The sequence below is a fragment of the Impatiens glandulifera genome, chromosome 7, assembly GCF_907164915.1.
Source record: "Impatiens glandulifera chromosome 7, dImpGla2.1, whole genome shotgun sequence".
NCBI classification, from domain to species: Eukaryota; Viridiplantae; Streptophyta; class Magnoliopsida; order Ericales; family Balsaminaceae; genus Impatiens; species Impatiens glandulifera.
In genome coordinates, this window is record NC_061868.1 from 41,189,743 (window position 1) to 41,211,522 (window position 21,780).

A 21,780-nucleotide genomic window follows, 5' to 3' on the forward strand; every position below is an offset into this window, starting at 1 on the left:
TGATTTATGTTTTTACACCTTTTAAACAATTTTTCCATCTCATTTTATTTTTCAAATTTACAATAAGATAAAAATGAGTCTCACCAAATTGATAAAACAATACAAATCAATTATAATGTGAATATTCAAATTGATTCAAAATGCTGATCTATTATCTATTGTACCGATAAAATTTAAACAATTAGGTTATAAGTTGAATTTAAAGTTTTGATCCGTTCGAATATATTAATTAGTTTTATGATTAATAATATATTTGTTTTTATCGATATACCATGTTGATTTTTGCATGTATTTGTTTAATACAATTTTGTTTGAATTAATTATCATAGAAGAGTAGACGTCGAACTAAACATAAAAACGTTGGAACAACCAATATCTAATATATTTAATCGGTCGTATATAAGTCCAAAGGTAAGGTCTCTATAAGTATAACCGATTTAGTAGGACCGAATTTAAATTTATTAAAAAGTATATATTAACTATGTTTGTAAAATATTATGTAAATGGAAAACTAGGTCTAAGGTGTAATTTATTGCTTTTTAGGTTATGTGAATAATGAAAGATTATATATAGAAAGAATTAACATAAAAATCCAATCTTTAAATAGTAAATCCGAAATGTTAGAAGAATCCTTCTTCAATGTCAGTGAGCCAAGTCATCATCCTTCTTGCTGAGACTCGGGAGTCCATCCCAGTCCAGTCCAGGGGACAAACACACCTCCCCTTTCTCTTAATAGACCAAACCCAACTCCAAAACTGACAGCTTTCGAAACCTTTTTCTTTCTTTCTTTCTTTCTTTCTTTCTTTCTTTCTTCTTCTCTCTATCTCTCGCAAAAACTGCAGTTAGGAGAGGAGGATTGTAGTAGTATTCCTTTCAACAAGGTACATAAATGGTTGCCCTTCAATTAATATATCGAATATGAAATCTCTAACTTCTATTTGCAGATTCTATCAACCGTCAAAGATTCCTGTCTCATGTTATCTACAGTTTTGTTGCTTTCTGCATTATTTTTTCTACAAATTCATTTCATTTACTTGTTGGGTTTTGGGTTTCATCTCTACGTACGTGTACATAGGTTTGATGTGTGTTAGAGTGATCATGGATTTGTCTGAAGGAATCGGAGAAAGCTCGTCACCATCTAGGAGTTTTGTTAGTATCAATGGGTATGACATAAGAACCGATGTTTACAATCGGTTGTTGGATATTGGACATGAGGAAGCATTATCTGATCCTGGGTTTCGTCAACAGTTGGATGTTCACTTCGATCGCTTGCCATCTAGGTATATTAGTCTCATCAGCTATGTCTCTTCTTTGTTCATTTCCATTTTCAATGAGGCTATTTCGAATTGCCATTTAAATAGTTATGGAGTTTCTTAGGTGAGTGCTAAATTTTCATTGTGTAGACTGTAACTTAAGCTGAAATAAGGATTTTCAGGTAAGGAAATTTGGGTAAGTATTCGTTTTGTAAGATGAGCATAAACTTGTTTGTCATTGATCTGCATAGATTCTCCGATCGCTAGTCAATTTGTGCAGGTTCAGGTTAGATTTATCGGTCTTCCAAGTTCATCTTTTCAAACAGTACATATGGTAAAGTATTGAACTAAGAGGCTAAGGTCTCACGTGATGTTAGGCTAACCTGATCTAAGAAAGAAGAATTTGTTGGGTCACAGTTCTTAGTTTGAAGCTGGAATTTACTTTATTTATGGTGTTGGAATAGATTTGATTTTTTCATTGCATAACTGCCTATCCAATGATATAAAGTTGTATTTTTATTAATTTTTGTTTGGTTTTGGTTTCAGTTATGTGCTGGATATTAACATGGATAGAGTAGAGGATGTAGTCTTACATATAAAACTTCTTGCAAAGGCTAAGGATCCTGAAAAAAGACCTGTTTTTCATGTCCGTTTCTTGGAGGTACATCAGTTATCTTGCCGAATACTAGAATTTGCTTGTCTGTCCTGTTTAATGGCGCCATATACAAAATGGCGGTCTTTCATTTGAATTCCAGGGAAGCACAAAATAACTTTGTAGATCCTCCTAGTGAGTTTAGAGCATTAAAGTATAATGTGGAAAGGATATTTATTGTACATAGATGAAGATTTTGCATTTTCGGTAGCAAGTTATGTCACTCCTTTTACTTGTGCTTATATATTCTTTTTGTTTTTTACGTAGAATCTCCGAACCAGAGGAGATGATGCTACAATGAAACATGTTACTAGTGTTCCTTCTACTTCCAAGTCATCTTTTGCGACTGATATTCAAGAAATTATGCAGTCAAAGGACAGGTACTATAGTGAATATGTTTACATCTCCAAAATTCCTATCTTATTCATGGGTATTTTTTATCAACCGTTTTCATGATATCCTCAGCTGGTTCCCTTAGGTACTTGGATTTCTGTTGCTTCTTTTTCTTGCTACTAACATGGTTTCTTTCTGGTTTAATAATACTCATAAAGCTTGTTCCTTTATGCTCACTTATTTGATATATTTTAGGAGAAAAGGAGTACACGAAGGTCAATTTGAAGCCTGCTCTAAGCTTGAAGATCTGAATTTGGATGTCAAGAAGAATTCCACTCATGATGATGGAAGACGTGACATGAAAAATTTCTCAGTGAGGTATCTTAGTAAATTTACTCATAATACATTCTGGATGCATATTTTTTCTTCCTGATACATGAAAAGACAGTTCTATTCTTTCTCCCAAGAAAGTTCTACATGCATAGTTTTTGCTTCCGTACTTCTTAAATATTTTTGAGTTTACCTTCATTGTTATGTATATTTAATAAGTTGACAGTTGGAGAGACAAATGCAGGAAAGATAATTCACTTATTCAAATACATGAAGTACTGTTTTCTACAACTGACAAGCCCAAGTTGCTTAGCCAGGTAAAATTTAACATTTCTCTTCATTAGGTTGGCACAATGTCTTTCCAATTTTAGAATGCATATCATCATTTCAAACAGGAGCAGGTGATGTGATGTTATCATTACCACTTTTCCAAGGAAATGGAAATGATGTTCTTGACATTTTTACTGATTATGATTGATCCGGCATTAAATGGATACATGTTAAAATATTTATTTTTTGAAAGAAAGAAACCATTTAATTGCGAGAAAACAAAGAATACATGTTATGAAAAGAGTTTCCATAAGTTATGAATCCAAGTGACCAAAGGTAAAACTCAAAAGATGTCAATCAAATAGATAAAGCTCAAAGATTAAATGTGATCGTAGCTCCCCGAATGGCCAAGTTTGGCCTTCCTCTTTCTGTCATAGTTGATTCCTATGTGGATTAGGTAGGCTTCTCTATCAGCCTTAGACTTCTTACTTCTCCCATTCTTTGTTAAAAGGAAAATATGAAGACGCTCCTTGGATACTTAGAAGTTCATCTTTTTGCTAAAAGAAGTTTTCAGTCCTTTCCAAGGAAATAAAATTTATGTTAAATGGTGCTATTTTCATTTTAATTAAATAGTAAATTGGTTTCCCATTCTCACTGAGTTGTTTAATTTTGGCATCTATATCAAACCTTTTTCCGTTCTTGTGTTGCCGCCTAACTGATTCCATTTTTCTTGTAGCTTTCTGCTTTACTTTCTGACACAGGACTTAACATCCGTGAAGCGCATGTATTCTCAACAAATGATGGTTATTCATTGGATGTATTTGTAGTGGATGGCTGGCCTGATGAGGTACTTGGGTATTTCCTTAGCAGAACTTCATATAAATGTCTTTGTCATTAGTACCATTCCCTTGATCCCATTAATCGGAAATATTTGTTTTTTCATGCGTCTTGGACATGAATGTGTTACTAGATAACTATAAATTAGGTTTGAGAAGATAGAAGAAGCTATTAAAGATGAGAAGAGAAAGTCCATTAAGACGAGAAGCAGAATTATGTCAACATATTCATACCTACAAATGAAGCATAGATCATTCTTTATAGTATAATTGGACCAACTAACAATATTAACCAAGTCCCACTAACAACCCAACTACCCCATATTTAACCCTTAACTTATATCAGAATCCTCTATATTTTTTCTCTTTGTTTACATCTTTCAAAAATCTCCCAAATGAAGCTAAAGCCAGTTTTCTGGAAAAAATTAATTATAAACAAAGGGATAGTTAAGCTATTTTATAGGGAAAATATGATCAATTGGCTTCGCACCGAGTAGGACACCAAAACAATAAATTTTGTCATGTAAACAGGAAAGTCTCCTCAGGTTGGTCATTAAGTGAACTTTGGCAGTGTTACCTTGTAAAAAGGAGCATTGTGATTATATTTCCTTATGACAGGGATCTGTGATGTCCAAGTATTGCTGACTTTGGAATCTTGTGGTCAGGATTCGGAGGGCTTATACCAAGCAATGGAAAAGACAATCGCTAGAAGTGAGGTAATTTATATGAAGTCTATGTGAACTATATTTCTTACCTTTCAGTATCTTGCCTTTACAGACCTCTACCAAAGTCAATATATAATGTCTATGCTTCCAACTTTTCAGTAACTTCAATGTAAACTCATAGTAACATTTCGTGATCCACGTGCTGCATATAAGATTTTCATGCACCAAAGCTTTTGAAATATCTGTATGAGTGCATTTGTGGATGACAATTCATAAAACCAGAGATTTGGGGAACAAGAAATGTTTCTTAGGGATTGAAACAATATGATATAATATGAGTCTCTTGCATATAATCAATCATCTGATCTTATATGTGTTTCAAGGATGATTTGCAAAGATCATTACTTATAAATCTTCATTGACATTTCTTTTAGCCTGCTTTTGACTTTCTCGTTTCCATACATTCTATGGTGGACTAGTGATTTTGCTTGCTGCAAGTAAAAAATACATTTATTGCTGTTCATGGTAAGTTTGAACATCATATTTATGTCTGAGGAGTTGCTCCTACGTAGACATCAAGTTCCTTTGTAACTTAATCCTCTCCATTATTGTATATCCAATCACACACTTGTTCGTGCCACAATTATTTTCTGTTTGAAATAATGTGCAATGTTCTTGCTAACAAATGTATAGGGATCGTGGTCGGGCTCTTCACACAGTCAATCAGCAGTGGAGAAAGATCTGGTTGCACGAACAAACCCTGGAGATTGGGTAATTGATGAACGGTTGTTGAAGATGGGAGAGAGAATTGCATCTGGATCTTGTGGAGATTTGTGAGTTAGGAGTGCATTATTGTAGCTGTTTGTTTATTTTAGGGAAGGAATCCAGGATGTGAAAATTATTGACTACTGCTGTTACAATTGAAAGGATTCGCGGAGTTTACCTTGGTCAGGATGTTGCTGTGAAGATCCTAAGATCAGAACAGCTTAATGATTCCTTGGAGGATGAGTTTGCTCAAGAAGTAGCCATTCTTAGGTAATATTTATCTAAAGCTATCCCTATTTATTCTTGTTATTCTGTTTGGATGGTAGTCTTTTGCTTATTTTATTCCCAATGGGTCCAAGTTGGGATCCGAATTGTTCTCACCATATTATTGATGTTTTATCTCTTTTAAACTTCTTGATATACTTTACATTGAGTGGTTTTATTTAAATTTGATTTTGATGCAGGAAGGTCCAGCACAACAATGTTGTTCGTTTTATCGGTGCTTGCACACAGTCTCCTAAGTTTTTCATAGTAACAGGTAACTGAACTATACCAAAAGTGAAAGCCTTTCAATTCTTTAACTTTTCTTAAGCCAATAAATCCTGACGAGGCCACCTTAAGTGAGATATATCATAGGGTGCCCAAAGATCAAATGGAATTTGATACCACTTGATACAATACCAAAATATAATAGATACAATGGCATAAACCATAGATGAAAGATAGAAGAATGGGGATGAGAGGCTCTGAAGAAAGGCCTAGATAAGAAGAGAAACCAAAATATTCAAGTTTTTTTAGTAATACTTTTAAGAGAAATGATAGGGGGAGGGAATTTGAGGGAGGGAATGGGGAGGGAATGATGTGGCGCAATTTGATTAGCCAAAAAAATAACAAAATTTCTCTCTCTTCTCTCTCTCCTCACCTTTTATTCTTTTTCCAACCAGTGATGTAGTGACATATCATTCCCTTCCTCTATCACTCCTCTACTTTTAATTCAATCTAAAAAAGTGCTGAACAAAAAAAAATAGGGTCCGGAAGTTCAACAACAGCAATACTTTGTTGAAAAGGAAAAATGCCCAACAAGGTCGGCTTGAGCGATGAATCTACGATTAAAAAACAATCAAAAAGTGCTGATTCAACATATCTAGTACATGGTAGTTGCTAATATTTATAGTACTAGATTAATAACTGAAAATAACTACTAATAAATAACTAATTATAATAACTTCTAACATAACTACCTCTAACTACTTTTAACCGCTATTTTGTAAATGGTCTGGATGAAGATTCTACTTTTAACCGCTTATAACTAACAACTCAACTTTAATTATTTATTTTATATTTATACAGTTTATTAAATAACAAGTAAATATGTATTGTTACAGAAATACATAATATGGGTGTGAAAAATATCCCCATACATTTCTAGTCACTCAATACATATCTAGGTTTGGTTTAGTACTGTGATTATTCGATTTTGTATATTTGTCGTTGCAGAATTTCAGCTCCACTTATGTATTGATACATGTAAAACTTCCTTCTTGATTGACTTTGAATGGTTTGCTTATTCTATCTGATTCAATTGTATTATATATATAATACTTATTGTAAAAGTAGAGAAAACCAAAGGCTTGTATATTTCTGAATAATGCTTATTGTACAAGAGGAGATCAATATACATACATGAAAGAGCAAAGATAAATAAATGAAATACATATATCCAAGAAACACAAAAAGGAAGAATGTTTGCACAATCTTCTTCTACACTTTCTGTGCATGCTTATATCTCAGAATAAAATCTCCTTGACAATATTTTCTGATTTGTCGTTTCCTTTGTAGAATACACGTCTGGAGGGAGTCTTTATGAATATTTGCACAAGAATCACATTATTTTGAAGCTTCCTCAGTTGGTTAAGTTTGCAATAGACGTGTGCAGAGGAATGGAGTACTTGCATCAAAATAACATCATTCATAGGGATCTTAAGACAGCAAACCTGCTCATGGATTATAACGGAGTAAGAATCCAAAATATCCCATTGCTAGTTCTAAGTATGATGAAAGCTTCATGTAACTTATACTCTTTTCAATTTAATTTTTAACAATCACTTTTTGCCTAATGTGTAAAACAGTAGGATTTGTTTCCTGTATGTTAGGCTAGCTTTTATGAGATTATCTGTGATCTCATACACAGTTCAGTTGTAAGTTCGAAAAATGTTGTTCTTAGATTATTCTTTTAATCTGTTTCGAAAATGGTCCATTTTTTTTATTATTTTTATTCTGTTACTAGGAATGTTGGTAAAATTCAAGCATTTATTATCAAGGTAGTAACTCGCACTCTATATATATCACTTTCTAATCTATGTCCTTGAATATTGTTCTAGGTTGTGAAGGTTGCAGATTTTGGTGTTGCCCGGTTTCAAAACCAAAGTGGGGTCATGACAGCAGAGACTGGAACATATAGATGGATGGCCCCCGAGGTCTATATAATCCATTTTCCTCGTACCTTCTACTCCGATGTTCTTAAATTTGCTCTTTCGCATGTCTCTCTGCAGCTTCTCAGTCAAAACTTGATTTTTTGTGTGAAAAATAGATAATTTATGTGATAAACAAGTGATACAATTTATAATCCCTTTTAAGTAAGGTAGAGTCGATAATTGGTTTTTCATGTTTTCCTTAATTATTATACTATGAACATGGTCCTTTGGGAAAAACTACAATAGGTGTAACTGCTGCATGATTCATGCTAAAGATTCTAAGTTTAAGAGTTTAAAACATCTCTATGTTGAGTCTACATCAAAAAATATTGTAGTCGTTTGTGGTTTCTTTCATACCCTATATAAAGCATATTGAAGTCTCTATGTCAACCAAATTACCTTTAACAAAGTATGATAGCCAGTGTTTGCTGCTAAAATAGCGGTCTCTTCCCATTTATCTCTTCCCATTTATTGATGTGAACATGTGTCTTTCTTTATGTTGTTTCCTATTGTGTCATCATTAGGTTCAAGATTAAAGTGTCACTAGGTAAATAAAACATATTTGCCTCCTAGCTTATGTTTTTTGGCATAAAAATTAAAACCATTCTTCTTGATCAGGTTATAAATCATCAACCATATGACCAGAAGGCAGATGTCTTTAGTTTCGCCATCGTTTTATGGGAACTCGTTACTTCCAAGGTAATATGAATTGTTCCACATTTTAAAGCTGGTCAGTTTTTGAAAAATTGGATAAGTTATTATTATTTTGTGTATATGATTTATTCTTCTTTGTTTTGGTTGTAGCTTCCATATGATACTATGACTCCTTTACAAGCTGCCCTAGGAGTGAGACAGGTATATATGATTCTTGTAGACGTTTGAAGTTAGGTGAACTGAGGAACAAAATATAGATCAAAATTCAGAAATTTATGATGATACATTACAGGGACTTCGACCCGAGATTCCATCCAATACACACCCTAAGTTAGTGGAGTTAATGATTCGATGTTGGGAGGCTGATCCAGTGGTTCGACCGCCATTCTCTGAAATAAGAACCGAGCTCGAATCTCTTCTTCAGGAGTTGCAGGTATAATAAATTTTCCATCAAACCGAGCAGACCTTCCCCGTCTCATTCTCTCTTTTTCTTACTTATAAATCAAGGTAAATTCAGAAGCACCAAATGGTAGATGATGTTCATAAAATCTGAGGATGGTACAGTTATACTCGGAGCAGAATGTAGTTATAGTGGTATAGAGGAGCAGAAAAAGCAATTTACAGAGGACATACATATATGAATGAATACATGTACACACATTCTTCTTGGTTGTTGAGCTTGTGGTGTTGGATTATTAACATTATGAAATCAGTTTCTGTAATTTAATGATTTTTTGTATCATAAGGTAGGTTGCATCCTTAGTCCTTCAAAGTTCAAACATGTTTTGTTTTCTCCTTGCTTAACAGGGATAAGTGATGTAAAAAAAATGTTGTGGGGGTTGTTATTGTACATTTCTGATAAAATCATAATTTGGTCTTTTAGATAAGACTATTTTTTTTTTCCGAAAGATCAAAATATTGGTGAAAATCAGTCAAAACAGTTCATTTTAAGTACGAGGTAGATGGCGCCGGTTTCTTGATCTTTCTGAATTCTTCCTTATTTTTAGTATCAACAAATTTTGATTTCAAATTGTCTTTTCTTCACAAGTTAAAGTTTGTGAAAGTCCAAATTTCAAGTAGTTTTAAATAGTAAGGAACTTAATTACTTGTATTAGTATTTAAAGATGAATTACAAATAAATTGTTTGAGTTTGAGCTAATATTCTCAATAAGTTATAAGTTGGACTAAATGACTGAATTTTATTAAAAACATCTCATAATTAGTTAGTAAGTTGGAATGATTTCAATTACTCCTTTAATTTTATTTATTTTGATAGAAGTTATTAAATAATTTGAATAAATAAGTAGTTGCTATTAAACTGAAGCAAACGCCTAGATATTAAGGAATTGACATAAATAAAATAAATAAAGTTAAAGGAGTAATTGAAATCATTTAAACTCAAGCAAACACCTAGATATTAATGAAATTGGCATGAATTCATTTCAAGAGCTTATTTGATAGGCAGCTATACACACAATTTTGAATTTAAAATACTAAGTATATATCCTAATAAGCTAATAAATTTTCATTAATAAAAAAAAAGAAAAAAATTGGTATGTGAAGCCTTTGAAATTAAACAATTTTTTTTTTTTTTTGTCTAGATCTTGAGTTGAAATAGTAAACAAGAGGAGTCACCTAGGATTGACTACTCCCAAATCCCCTCTTCACGTTCCGTTCCGACGACTAAAAAAGATGACATTTTCTTCATCTAGCGGAACTCTTCCTTACCAACATTTTTTTTATTTCATTTGCTTTTCTTCATAAGTTCAAGTTTGTGAGAGTAGAGATTTCAAGTAGGAGTTTCATTATTTGGATCATTATTTAAAGGTTGGATTATAAATAAATTGTTAGAATTTTGAGCTAATCGAAGTACGTGCTTCTAAGTCTCCAGGTGGGAAATTTGACGAAATAACCCTCGTAAAAGGATTATTTCCAAATTTAGCATAGGCTAGATAATTTTTTCAAATTTAACTTTTTGTCAATGGGAAAATACCCTTTTGCCCCTAAATTAAAAAAATAACCTTTTCTCTTTTCTCTTTCCTCTTTCCTTCTCTTTCCTTCCCTTTCCGTTTTCTCTCCCGGAGCCCCCTCTCCTCTTTTCATATTTTCGAAACAGGAAGCAACAAACGACCATCATCATCATCTTCTTCTTCTCCTCTCCTCCGACGACGAAGCTGAAGGAACCAACTAAGCAACGAACGAACGAAGCAACCGTAAATGTGAGTTTTTCCCGTGGCCAAAACCTGAGATAAGCTCAAAATCTTACTTGGTGAGTTTTTCTTTTTTCTTGCAATTCTTACTTTATCTATCTATATAGGGATTGATTGCCTTTGTTTGAAAGTGTTACTAAAAGTTGTGTAGGGTCACTTGTGCTGGATGGAATAGATGTAACTGGCTATCCAATATTTAATGATGCGAAAGTTTACCATCTCACTCTTACACGCCTGAAATAAGCTGCTATAATCAACTACTACTACTGCTAATATCTCTCAAATTTTCCAAGGCAGGTGGAAAAGGCAATTGCATCTGTCGCAGACGAATGCGAATTCGCTTTCGACAACCTGCAACAGCCTTCGACAGATGCATTTTAAACCCAAAACGATTCAGTCATCCAATAAACCTCAACCTAAACCCAAACACTAAACACTAAAACCCTAAACCATTCTTCCATTTCAACCTTCGTTGCCTCGGAGAAAACTCTCCCTCAACCTCAATAATAACTTTAAACAAGATTATTGTGTTTTTACTGTTGCTTCGTTCGTTCGTTGCTTAGTTGGTTCCTTCGGCTTCGTCGTCGGAGGAGAGGAGAAGAAGATGATGATGATGGTCGTTTGTTGTTTCCTGTTTCGAAAATATGAAAAGAGGAGAGGGGGCTCCGGGAGAGAAAACGGAAAGGAAAGGAAAGAGAAAAGAGAAAAGGTTATTTTTTTAATTTAGGGGCAAAAAGGTCTTTTTCCATTGACAAAAGGTTAAGTTTGAAAAAATTATCTAGCCTATGCTAAATTTGGAAATAACCCTTTTATGAGGGTTATTTCGTCAAATTTCCCCTCCAGGTTAGTACTAAAATAACTAAATTTTATTAAAAACATCTCATAATTAAATAATAAGTTGGAATTAAATAAATATAATATACCATAATGACAACTAACACAAATATATATAAATAATTATAAATTGAAATCAACACTCTCAGTTAAAATATTCACATATTATATTTGAGACTAGAGTTCGAATCCCAATTAATAGTTTGAAATGTAGTGACAACTGCCTTCTCTCTTGCTGAGAACTAAGAAGGATTGTTTCTTAATGTTGATGTAAGGTCCTCGATAGCGACGTCAATACGTAATTGTCTAATTTGCTTAAATAATCTATAATTTTGGAATAAAAGTCAATTTTATTATGTGCACATAATTTGGTAGAGACTTCGGATGCAATGTCTTTTGGATAAATGTGTGATTTGTTTAAGTCCTCTATAATTTGAAATTAGAAGACACTTTATTATTTTGTTTTATAATTTTAATCATAGAAAAATTTCAAACTATTTTATAAAATTAATCAGATAAAGATTAATAGATAAAGATTAATAGTGTTGAAATTATTATTTTTTTAATATGTATATACCCTTAATTTGGATGAATATTTGTACAACTTTACCTATTAAAACAAACCAATTATATAATATATAAGGTTATTTATATTTGCTTACTATTAATATTTACCAAATAAGTTCGAACATATAAGTTGAATAATCCATTTGGAGCTTATTGGATATCGGGTTGATTATATAATTCATCATCATGTATTGTTTGAACTATCAAATAAATAAATTATTTTTATTTTTTCATTATTAATTTTAAACACAAAAAAACATATTTTTAATAATTGAACTTCAAATCTCTAAAATAACATATTTCATGAAAATTTAAATTTTATATCTTCATCTTCTTTAAAACTTTTTCTTTATTAATTTTAAACACAAAAAAAAACATTTTTTTAATAATGTAACTTAAAAAATAAATAAATTAAAACAACATATTTTTAATCAAAATTAAAATTTTATATCTTCATTATTATTTAAAAATAATATTTTCATTTTTTTATTTGATTAGAAAGTGAATTATGTAAGATACAAATAAAATAATAGTATTGTTCACAAATGAGATGCACTCATAAGACCTTTTCCACCCATAAAATTGTAATTTAATGTTTCCCTTAACTTACTTTGTACTCTTTGCAACATTGTAAAAACCTAGGAGGTAAACATGCATTTACAAGAGTAATGGTATAAAAATCGAAAAAAAATTACGAATGTGATAACATTTTTAATTTACTTTCACATATATATCTAAATTAATCTCAACTCTTAACCCAACAATTCGAACATTTGAAAATCAAGCATCATTATATATATAGATTAGTTAGTTAAAAAATTGAACTTATATTGTTTAAACGTCCTGCATTTATCAAATTTGATGTTGAATTTAAAATATAAAGTCTTATTAGCCTAGTTGGTTAAATGGTTATACTTGGTTTTGTTAGGTTGCAAATTCAAAACATACCTATAGAATTTTTAATTTTATTTTTAACCGTTTTATGGACGGGTCAACCCACAATTCGATCAAAATATTAATTTACTCTCACATCTATATCCAAATTAACCATAGCTCTCGACCCGACATCCGAACACTTTGAAAATTAAGCGTCATTATATATATAGATTAGTTAGTTAAAAAGTTGAACTTATATTGTTAAAACGTCCCGTGTTTATTAAATTTGGTGTTAAATTTAAAATATGAAGTTTTATTAGCCTACTTGGTTAAGGAGTTGTACTTATTTTGTTAGGTTGTAACTTCGAAACATACCTATATCATTTTTAACCGTTTTATTGGCGGGTCAACCCACAATTCGACCCAAATATCTATTTACTCTCACATATATATCCAAATTAACCACATCTCTCGATCCGTCAATCCGAACACTTTAAAAATTAAACATTATTATATATATAGATTAGTTAGTTATAAAGTTGAACTCATATGGTTAAAACGTCCAACGTTCATCAAATTTTGTTTTGAATTTAAAATATAAAGTCTTATTAGCCTAGTTGATTAAAGAGTTATACTTATTTTGTTAGATTGGAAGTTCGAAACATACTTATAGTATTTTTTAATTTTTAACAGTTTTATGGACAAGTAAACCCACAATCCGACCCAAATATTCATTTACTTTCACATATATATCCAAATTAAGCAAAACTCTCGACTTTGACCATCCAAAAACTTTGAAAATTAAACATTATTATATATATATATATAAATTATCACGAATATTTATTTTCTGTCACTGCTATTAAAAAACACTATTTTAATAAATATTCATGAAAGTGTCAAACGCATTACTAGCAATAATAACAGCAACTGATGGTTCAATTACTGTCGTTGAACTTTAGCGACATTAATTGAACAATATTGAATTATTCTCTATTTTCCTCTTACATTAATATTCCATATATTTTGCCTACCAGCTACAAATAATGCAACCGTCGGCAATTTCTTCATTCATTGTTAGTCTCTTTTTAATGCTAGTGCGGTCTAATATAGAACATTACACGAATTAATTCAAAATTCAATTCAATCAAATCCAAAATCCTAATTCGAATTGGATTGAATTCGAATTTAATTAAATACAGATTAGATTAGGATTATTCAAATATCTAAATAAATTATATATATATTTTAATTTTACTTATTTCACCTCAATATATTATTATTTTTTAGTTTATTTTCACAACATGTATCATTTTTTTTTTTCCAGTAATCAAATATATATATATTTATTTTCTCCGGTATCTATTGGATAGATAAAATATTATAATATATTATTAAAAAATTAAATATTAATTTTTTTTGAATAATTTAAATAAATTAACAAAATAAAAAAGTAAAATAAATAAAATTTATTAAATAATTTGATAGAAAAATGTTAAATTGAATTATCCAAACCATACTTAATCCAATCAAAATCTAATCCGTATTAATCAATATTACGGATTGGATTAATATAATTTGGATATAATATGGATCGAATAAAACGGATTGGATTTACCCGTTTACTCACCCCTAGTCTGATATTTACCCCTAGTCTGATATTTGGCGAAAACATGACGTGGTGTCGTTGTTACCAACATTTTTGTAAGTAAGTGAAATCAATACCTCTAGATAAAATTCACATTTATGGGAGAGGAGATCTTATTTTGATTTCAAGTCCATCTAATTCTCGAATAGATTTCAAATGTTATTTATTCTTAGAAAAAGATAAACTATTATTAAATAAATAAAAGAAATAAAATCAAATAACAGAAATATGAAATGAAACAGTTAGAAATTATATTTTCAAACAAACTTAGACAAATACAAGAGTGTTTGAACATGAACTAGTTAAAAGACTAGAATTCTTAATAAGAGTAATAAAGTTTGTCTCCATGAATTAGTGTTATGGTTTTTAAATAGTAGGAAATGTGGCTATATCATCATCAAAGAAAAAACCTAAAAGTCCATGCATGTCATTCTCTTCTAACGTAGGAATAGGGTCAAATGAATCATAAATCTGCGAAGGAGCAACTCCTTGGATCATCCCAATATGGTTGGAATCAAGCAGCGAATTTGATAAATTCATTTGTTCTGAATTTACGGAGAAATAATAATTTAATGAGACGTATGAATTGAGAAATTAAATTATGATTAAATTAGATAACTTTACCGTGTCCATTCTGCGAAGGAGTGTGTAAAGGCATTCTTGATTCCATGGAAACGTAGTTTGGCAAAGGAGTGTGTGGACCTGCAACCTCTTGTATCATCGCACCATTGTTGGAATGAGGCTGCCGGTTTGATAAATTCATTAATTCTGAAGAAAGAATAATTTAATGAGATGTATGAATTGAGAAATTAAAGTATGATTAGATCACTAATTAAATTAGATAATTTTACCGTTAACATTCGACGAAAGAGTGTGTGGAGGCATTCTTGATGCCATGCCATCATAATTCATGGAAGGAGTGTGTGAATGCATTCTTGATACCATGGCATCATAATTCGTTAAAGGAGTGTGTGAAGGCATTCTTGATTCCATGGCATCATAATTCGTTGAAGGAGTGTATGAAGGCATTCTTGATTCCATGACATCATAATTCGTCAATGGAGTGTATGAAGGCATTCTTGATTCCATGGCATCATAACTCGTCGAAGGAGTGTGTGAAGGCATTCTTGATTCCATGGCATCATAATTCGTCAAAGGAGTGTACGAAGGCATTCTTGATTCCATGGCATCATAATTCATTGAAGGAGTGTGTGAAGGAATTCTTGATACCATGGCATCAAAATTATTGGAAAAAGGAGTGTGTGAAGGCATTCTTGATACCATGGCATCATAATTCGTTGAAGGATTGTGTGAAGGCATTCTTGATACCATAGCATCATAATTCGTCGAAGGAGTGTGTGAAGGCATTCTTGATACCATGGCATCATAATTCGTCGAAGGAGTGTGTGAAGGCATTCTTGATACCATGTCATCATTATTAGAGAAAAAAGGAGCGTGTGAAGGCATTTTCGATACCATAGCATCATAACTTGTCGAAGGATTGTGTGAAGGCATTCTTGATACCGTGCCATCATAATTAGTGAAAAAAGAAGTGTGTGAAGGCATTTTTGATACTATAGCATCATAATTCATCGAAGGAGTGTGTGAAGGCATTTTTGATACCATGGCACCATAATTTGTCGAAGGAGTGTATTGAGGCACACCTGCAACACCTTGTATCATTGCAACAATTTTGGAATTAGGTTTGATAAATGGAAAAATAATAATTTAATAATATCGTATGAATTGAAGAATTAAATTATGATTAGATCATTAATTAAATTAGATAACCTTACCATTTACATTCGTTGAAGGAGTGTGCGAAGGCATTCTTGATACCATGGCATCATAATTTGTCGAAGGAGTGTATTGAGGCACACCTGCAACACCTTGTATCATTGCAACAATTTTAGAATGAGACGAGGTTTGATAAATGGAAAAATAATAATTTAAGAATACCTATGAATTGAGGAATTAAATTATGATTAGATCATTAATTAAATTAGATTATGATTAGATCATTAATTAAATTAGATAACTTTACCATTTACATTCATTGAAGGAGTGTGCGAAGGCATTCTTGATACCGTGGCATTATAGTTCGTGAAAAAAGGAGTTTGAAAAGGCATTCTTGAAAACATGTCATTATATTTCTTTGAAGGAGGCACTAAAGAGGGACCTGCAACTCCTTGTATCATCACAACATTAATGGAATGAGATGAAGTTTGATAAGTTAATTAGTTCTAAATAAATAGAAAACTAAGTATGAATTGAGAAATTAAATTATGATTAAATCAACTAGATTAGATAACCTTACCTTTTCCATTTCTCGAAGAATTGTGTGGATGCATTCTTGATACCATGCCATCATAACTCGTCGAAGGAGTATGTGAATGCACTAGAGCAGGACCTGCAACTCCTTGTATCATCACAACAACATGTTTTGATAAATTCAATAGTTTTAAATATATGAACAAGTAAAGAATTGAGAAATTGATACCATTTTCATTTGTTTGTGGCTCATCTGATTCTTTCATGCCGGTATACTGTTGGACCATTTCTGCAAAGTTTTCTTTACTAACATTGATAATTTTGGTGGGAGATTCAAAAATGATGATAGGAGGTCTGTTTTGCTTCTGCTTTGGTGGTATTGGGATTTTCCTCTTCTTCTTGTGGGGTTCTGAATTACTTGCATGAAATTGATTTCTTTCCAATCTTTTCATGTTCAATTCTTCATTGATTACATTCTTATCAAAAGGGTTGTTGGAATATTTAGGATCAAGAACTTGGATTTCTTTTTCTTGACTTACATTGTTCATCTGATTCTCAGCCGCCGGAATATTATTATTGCTCCCCCAGTTCATTGGATTCTACTAACTGGAAAATGAAATGAAAATAGAGTGCGGCTCAAGATTACTGATTTCAAATAATTTTGATAAGCTTTAATTGAAGAAATATTCTAAAGGTTAGAAGGGCAATTTCTTAGCTACTCATTAATTTCTCACATCCTTTCAAATATAACCACATTCACGATCTCTAAGGCAATATTATCGAGGTTGAATAAAATGTAATATATATAAATTATATTGATTGGTTTGATTAGTATTTACTTAATCATATTTCAAAATAAAAGTATTTTATTCAAAATTAATAAATTAAAATTATTAATCTTATTTAAAATTTAAATTATTTATTATTCTAAAATAAAATATTAAATATATTAACAAACTAATACTTTTTCATTGATAAATAAAAAAAAGAATTACAACATAAAATATGCATGAAATGGTAAAAAATAGTAAAAAACAGATCAAACATGGGAGGATCTTCTAATATAAGGGACTATTGAATTTTGGTGTACACGAGTTGGTTTCATCTCGTGGAAGGGAAGTTTTAGGTGAGTTTTTAATGAGAGCTCGAGTCGTCGGTTATCGGTCTTCAACCTACTTTCTATGTAGCCCCAAGGACAAATCACACGTCCGGGTCTGGAGAGGCTGTGTGTGACAGTTTGTCGCAACACGGTTGGTCAAGATGGTAGAATGAAGGCTCATGATAGGGTGGATCATTGATCGTCGATCTGTCAACCAAAAACGGGAGAGATCTTCGGTTTGAGCACGTCAAAGGCAGCCTCAAGCTGCTGGGTCCAATGTTGTGTAACGGACCCTTGTGCTGCTATATATATATATATATTATACTTATATATAGTAAGTTACATAAATGTGAGATTTTAAATTTACTAAACTTCAAATTAAAATTTTGTTTTATAATATATTATATATATACCTAGTCTAACAGTCAAATATATTTTAAGTCAAATATATTTTAAAGGGAGAAAAAATTAAGATGAGCCAGTCAAACTAAAATTTTATTTATATGTACATAGTCTTTAAAGCCAATAAATATTTAAAAAAAAAGATTTATTATTAAAGGAGAGAGATAGATGAATTTTAAAAAGAAAGAGAGTTATATAAGTTGTTGATTAATATCCTAATTAATAATTAAGATATATTTATTATTTATTTATTTATTTCGTTAAAGTTTTTTATTATAAATTTATAATTATTTTGATGAGATTTGAGAGAGTGTGAGATAATGCGTTTAATGGACTCAAGTTCAATTTTTATTTTTTTAATAAAATAATGATAAATTACTCTCTAATTTCTTCATTTTTTCAAACTAATTCAATGGTCATGACATATATCTTTTATATTTAATAATAACCTTATTTTACTTGTGCAATTTTGGCCTTTAGATTATATACTGCACTTTCTTAACCTGCTATTTTAAATTTTTAGTTTGAGGGACATTCCTAGCTAACCAACTTATTTTACTTTAGATTTTTATAAAATTTATGAATTAAATATAAACAAATAATTATATTTAAATACTTCAAAATTATGAGATTAAACAAACATTAGAGCTTTTTTAATAAAATTTCTTATATAGTCACATTGGATATTTTTTTATCATTCCATATTCAAATTATAAGTTACTTCCTATATTCAAAAAAATATACATTAATAATTTTTAAGTTAGAAAAACTTACTTTCTCAAAATTAATCAACCCTAATCAAGATTTTTAAAACAATTCAAAATAAGCTATAACCATGAAGCCTATATTTTTCTTAAGAAAAATATAAACTCTTATTATGTAATTAAATAAAAGAAAATTCAAATCAAATAGCAGAAACATGAAATCTGTCAGATATTACATATTCAAGAAATTCAAACCATAGAAAATCTTAGAGTAATGCTTATTATTGGATGTAAAAATTAAGTTTCTCTCAAAGAATTAGGGTTTAAGGTTTGTAAATAGTAGAAAATGTGGCTGAATCCACTTCGCTATCAATCTCCTCTTCCAACTGATCAGGATTAGGGACAAATGAATCATAAATCGTCGACGAAGGACTTGAATCTTCTGGTATCATCGCAACATTGTTCAAATCAAGCGGCCCGTTTGATAAATTCATTAGTTCTGAATATACATAGAAAGAATAGTTTAATGAGATATATGAATTGAGAAATTAAATTAGACAAACTTTACCATTTTCATGTGGAAGCACAGAATTAGATAACATAAATGGTTGTGAGGATGATGGTTGCATGCCAGTAAGAAGTTGGACAAGTTCCTTAAAATTTTCTTTAGAAACTCGGATAATTTGTTTGGGAGATTCATAAATGATCATCGACGAGATTGGGAGTTTCCTATTCTTCTTGTGCGATTCTGAATTACTTCTATGAAATTGATTCACTTCCATTCTTTTCTTGCAGGATTCTTCATGAAATTCATTAATTACTTCGCCAGAAAAAGGGTGGTCATTGTTGGAATCTTCAGGATCAAGAACTTGGAATTCTTCTTCTTGCATTATCTTGTAACCTGGTGGGGGATGATTTCAAATAATTTTATAAAATCTACAGCTAACTTAATTACTTGCAAGTATTTAAATATGACTTGGTTTAGGGTTCATTATTTTTAACTAGTCAACCCACAAAAAAAGGTTGTGGCGCCCGGATTATAACTAATTATATGCGTCATGTAAAAGATATTTTTTCCAGTCGATCTTAATTTTTTAATAAATTCTAAAATTCAGCCACTCTAAATATTGATATTTCTCCATTTTCTTCAAATATAACAACATTCACTATTCTTAAGGCAAGATTGTCGAGGTTTAATATATATAAATTATATGAATTGGTTTGATTAGTATTTAAATATTTTAATAATTATTCCAAATAAAATGTAATATATATATAAGGAATTTTTAATTTTACTACAAATTTCAAAATAAAATTAATCATTAAAAATATTTTATTAAATATTAATAAATTAAAACTAGTAAATTTATTTAAAAATTAAAAAAATATTTTCTTAACTTATTATTTTAAAATAGAATATTAAATACAGATTAACAAACTAATAAATTTTCATTAATAAATTAAAAAGAGAATTAACACATAAAATATGTATGAACGGGTAAAAAGGAGATCAAACATGGGAGGCCATCTTCAAATCGAAGGGACTATAGGATTTTGGCGGACATTAGGTTTCATCTCGTGGAGTGAAAGATTTAGATGGTTTGCGTCTATCGGCCTTCAACATGCTTTATAAGTAGTCCCTAAGGATGCCTCACACGTCCGAGTCCGGAGAGGCTGTCACAACGCGGTCTTTCAAGGTGGTAGACGGAGCTCGAGATAGGGGTCGGATCGTCGATCGCCTTTCTCGCAACCAAAGAAGGGAGAGGTCTTCGGTTTTGTGCACGTTTAAGGCAGCCTCACACTATTGGGTCCGATGTTGTGCAACCGGATCCTTGTGAGGCCAACAATCCATCTTATGCTGCAATGGTACTGGGATATGGGACAAGGGTGGAATTAAGATTTGGAATCTACCCGGACTAAAAACAAATTCAGAAAATTTATCCGACTACATTAATAATAATATCAAACAAACAAAATTTATTTAATTAACTCTGGTTATTTTCTTTAGTGACAATCAAATCGTTGGTGTCTCGTCCCGGTGTGGTAAATGTCTCGGAAATAAATAATGGTAAACTTTGTATGATCGATACAAGGTAGTCTCATCTTAAGTTAATTTGTCAAACTCTTTAAGCGGCTGAATGGAAGAGAGTTCGGATACATCTTGGCCCTCTTCGATGCGTATTCTTGAATTGTTACAACTCTAACGAGAGATATGTCGCTTTATGGAATGATTTCAAAACGACTTATTATGCCTATTGCAAAGTGTTCAGTTTCTTTGATTGAGACAGGTTTAAGGCGCCTTATTGAGGGTCGGTCGATTTTTTATGTGGCCCTGCGTGTTTCTTCTATGCCACATTCCCTAAACAACTATGGGATAAATGGTGGGGTGTTTTCCATTTGATCCTTCTTAGTTTCGTTCTTTTTCTTAACTTGGGGTGATCTTTCTCTTTTCAAAGCACGCGTCTCATTGAAGCTGTGAATACGAGATCAATACATGTTTAGGAGAATGTGAATATGTTTAAGAGAAATCTTATCCTAATAATTTTCTATAAGTTTGAAAGAGTAGCTCCACGCGTGTTAAACTCACTTGTAGAGTTGTCACTTAGTTTAAATTCTAAGAGAGATTGGTACTAAACTTTTAATAACATTGTATGCAAAATTGTTGAAATTATGATTTAAAAGACTAACAAAACAAATATAAATTTGATGCCAGACTTTTAACAACGGTATAAAGGTACTATTTTATTTTATATTTTTTTAAAGGCCGAATTAGGGCTGGAATTGTGTCGTTTTCAACAAATAAAGTTTGAACTTTGAATTATGACATATGAAACTCGAATTATCACAATTTTAACTATTTAAAACTTTTACCAAACAAACAAAAATCCGAGAAATCAGCGTGAAATGAAATTGTAAGAATTTATATATTCAAAAAGT

At 31.1% G+C, this 21,780-nt stretch overlaps 1 protein-coding gene across 3 annotated transcripts; it reads left to right on the forward strand.

Annotated features, from left to right (window-relative positions):
• Positions 1-667: 667 nt before the first annotated feature.
• On the forward strand, positions 668-8,990 carry LOC124945692 (serine/threonine-protein kinase STY46-like). Of its 3 annotated transcripts, XM_047486171.1 has the most exons (17): positions 668-881; positions 1,076-1,280; positions 1,800-1,914; positions 2,173-2,285; positions 2,494-2,616; positions 2,795-2,885; positions 3,575-3,685; positions 4,340-4,390; positions 5,033-5,172; positions 5,267-5,374; positions 5,569-5,642; positions 6,944-7,119; positions 7,486-7,581; positions 8,197-8,277; positions 8,383-8,433; positions 8,525-8,665; positions 8,740-8,990. In XM_047486171.1, the coding sequence occupies exons 2-17, from the start codon at positions 1,081-1,083 to the stop codon at positions 8,767-8,769; spliced, it is 1,701 nt and encodes a 566-aa protein (XP_047342127.1). In that variant the 5' UTR covers positions 668-881; positions 1,076-1,080; the 3' UTR covers positions 8,770-8,990. The 3 variants fall into 3 exon arrangements, with proteins under 3 accessions (XP_047342127.1, XP_047342125.1, XP_047342126.1); XM_047486169.1 differs by lacking the exon at positions 668-881 and having other exon boundaries at positions 1,009-1,280; XM_047486170.1 differs by lacking the exon at positions 668-881 and having other exon boundaries at positions 1,009-1,280; positions 2,813-2,885.
• The last annotated feature ends 12,790 nt before the right edge of the window (positions 8,991-21,780 follow it).

Excerpts from the sequence above, each read along its gene's own strand:
- LOC124945692 (XM_047486171.1), top strand. The coding sequence starts at position 1,081 with ATGTGTGTTAGAGTGATCATGGATTTGTCTGAAGGAATCGGAGAAAGC. Across the intron at positions 2,286-2,493 it reads ATTATGCAGTCAAAGGACAG|GAGAAAAGGAGTACACGAAG; the intron begins GTACTATAGTGA and ends GATATATTTTAG. Across the intron at positions 5,173-5,266 it reads TCTGGATCTTGTGGAGATTT|GATTCGCGGAGTTTACCTTG; the intron begins GTGAGTTAGGAG and ends TACAATTGAAAG.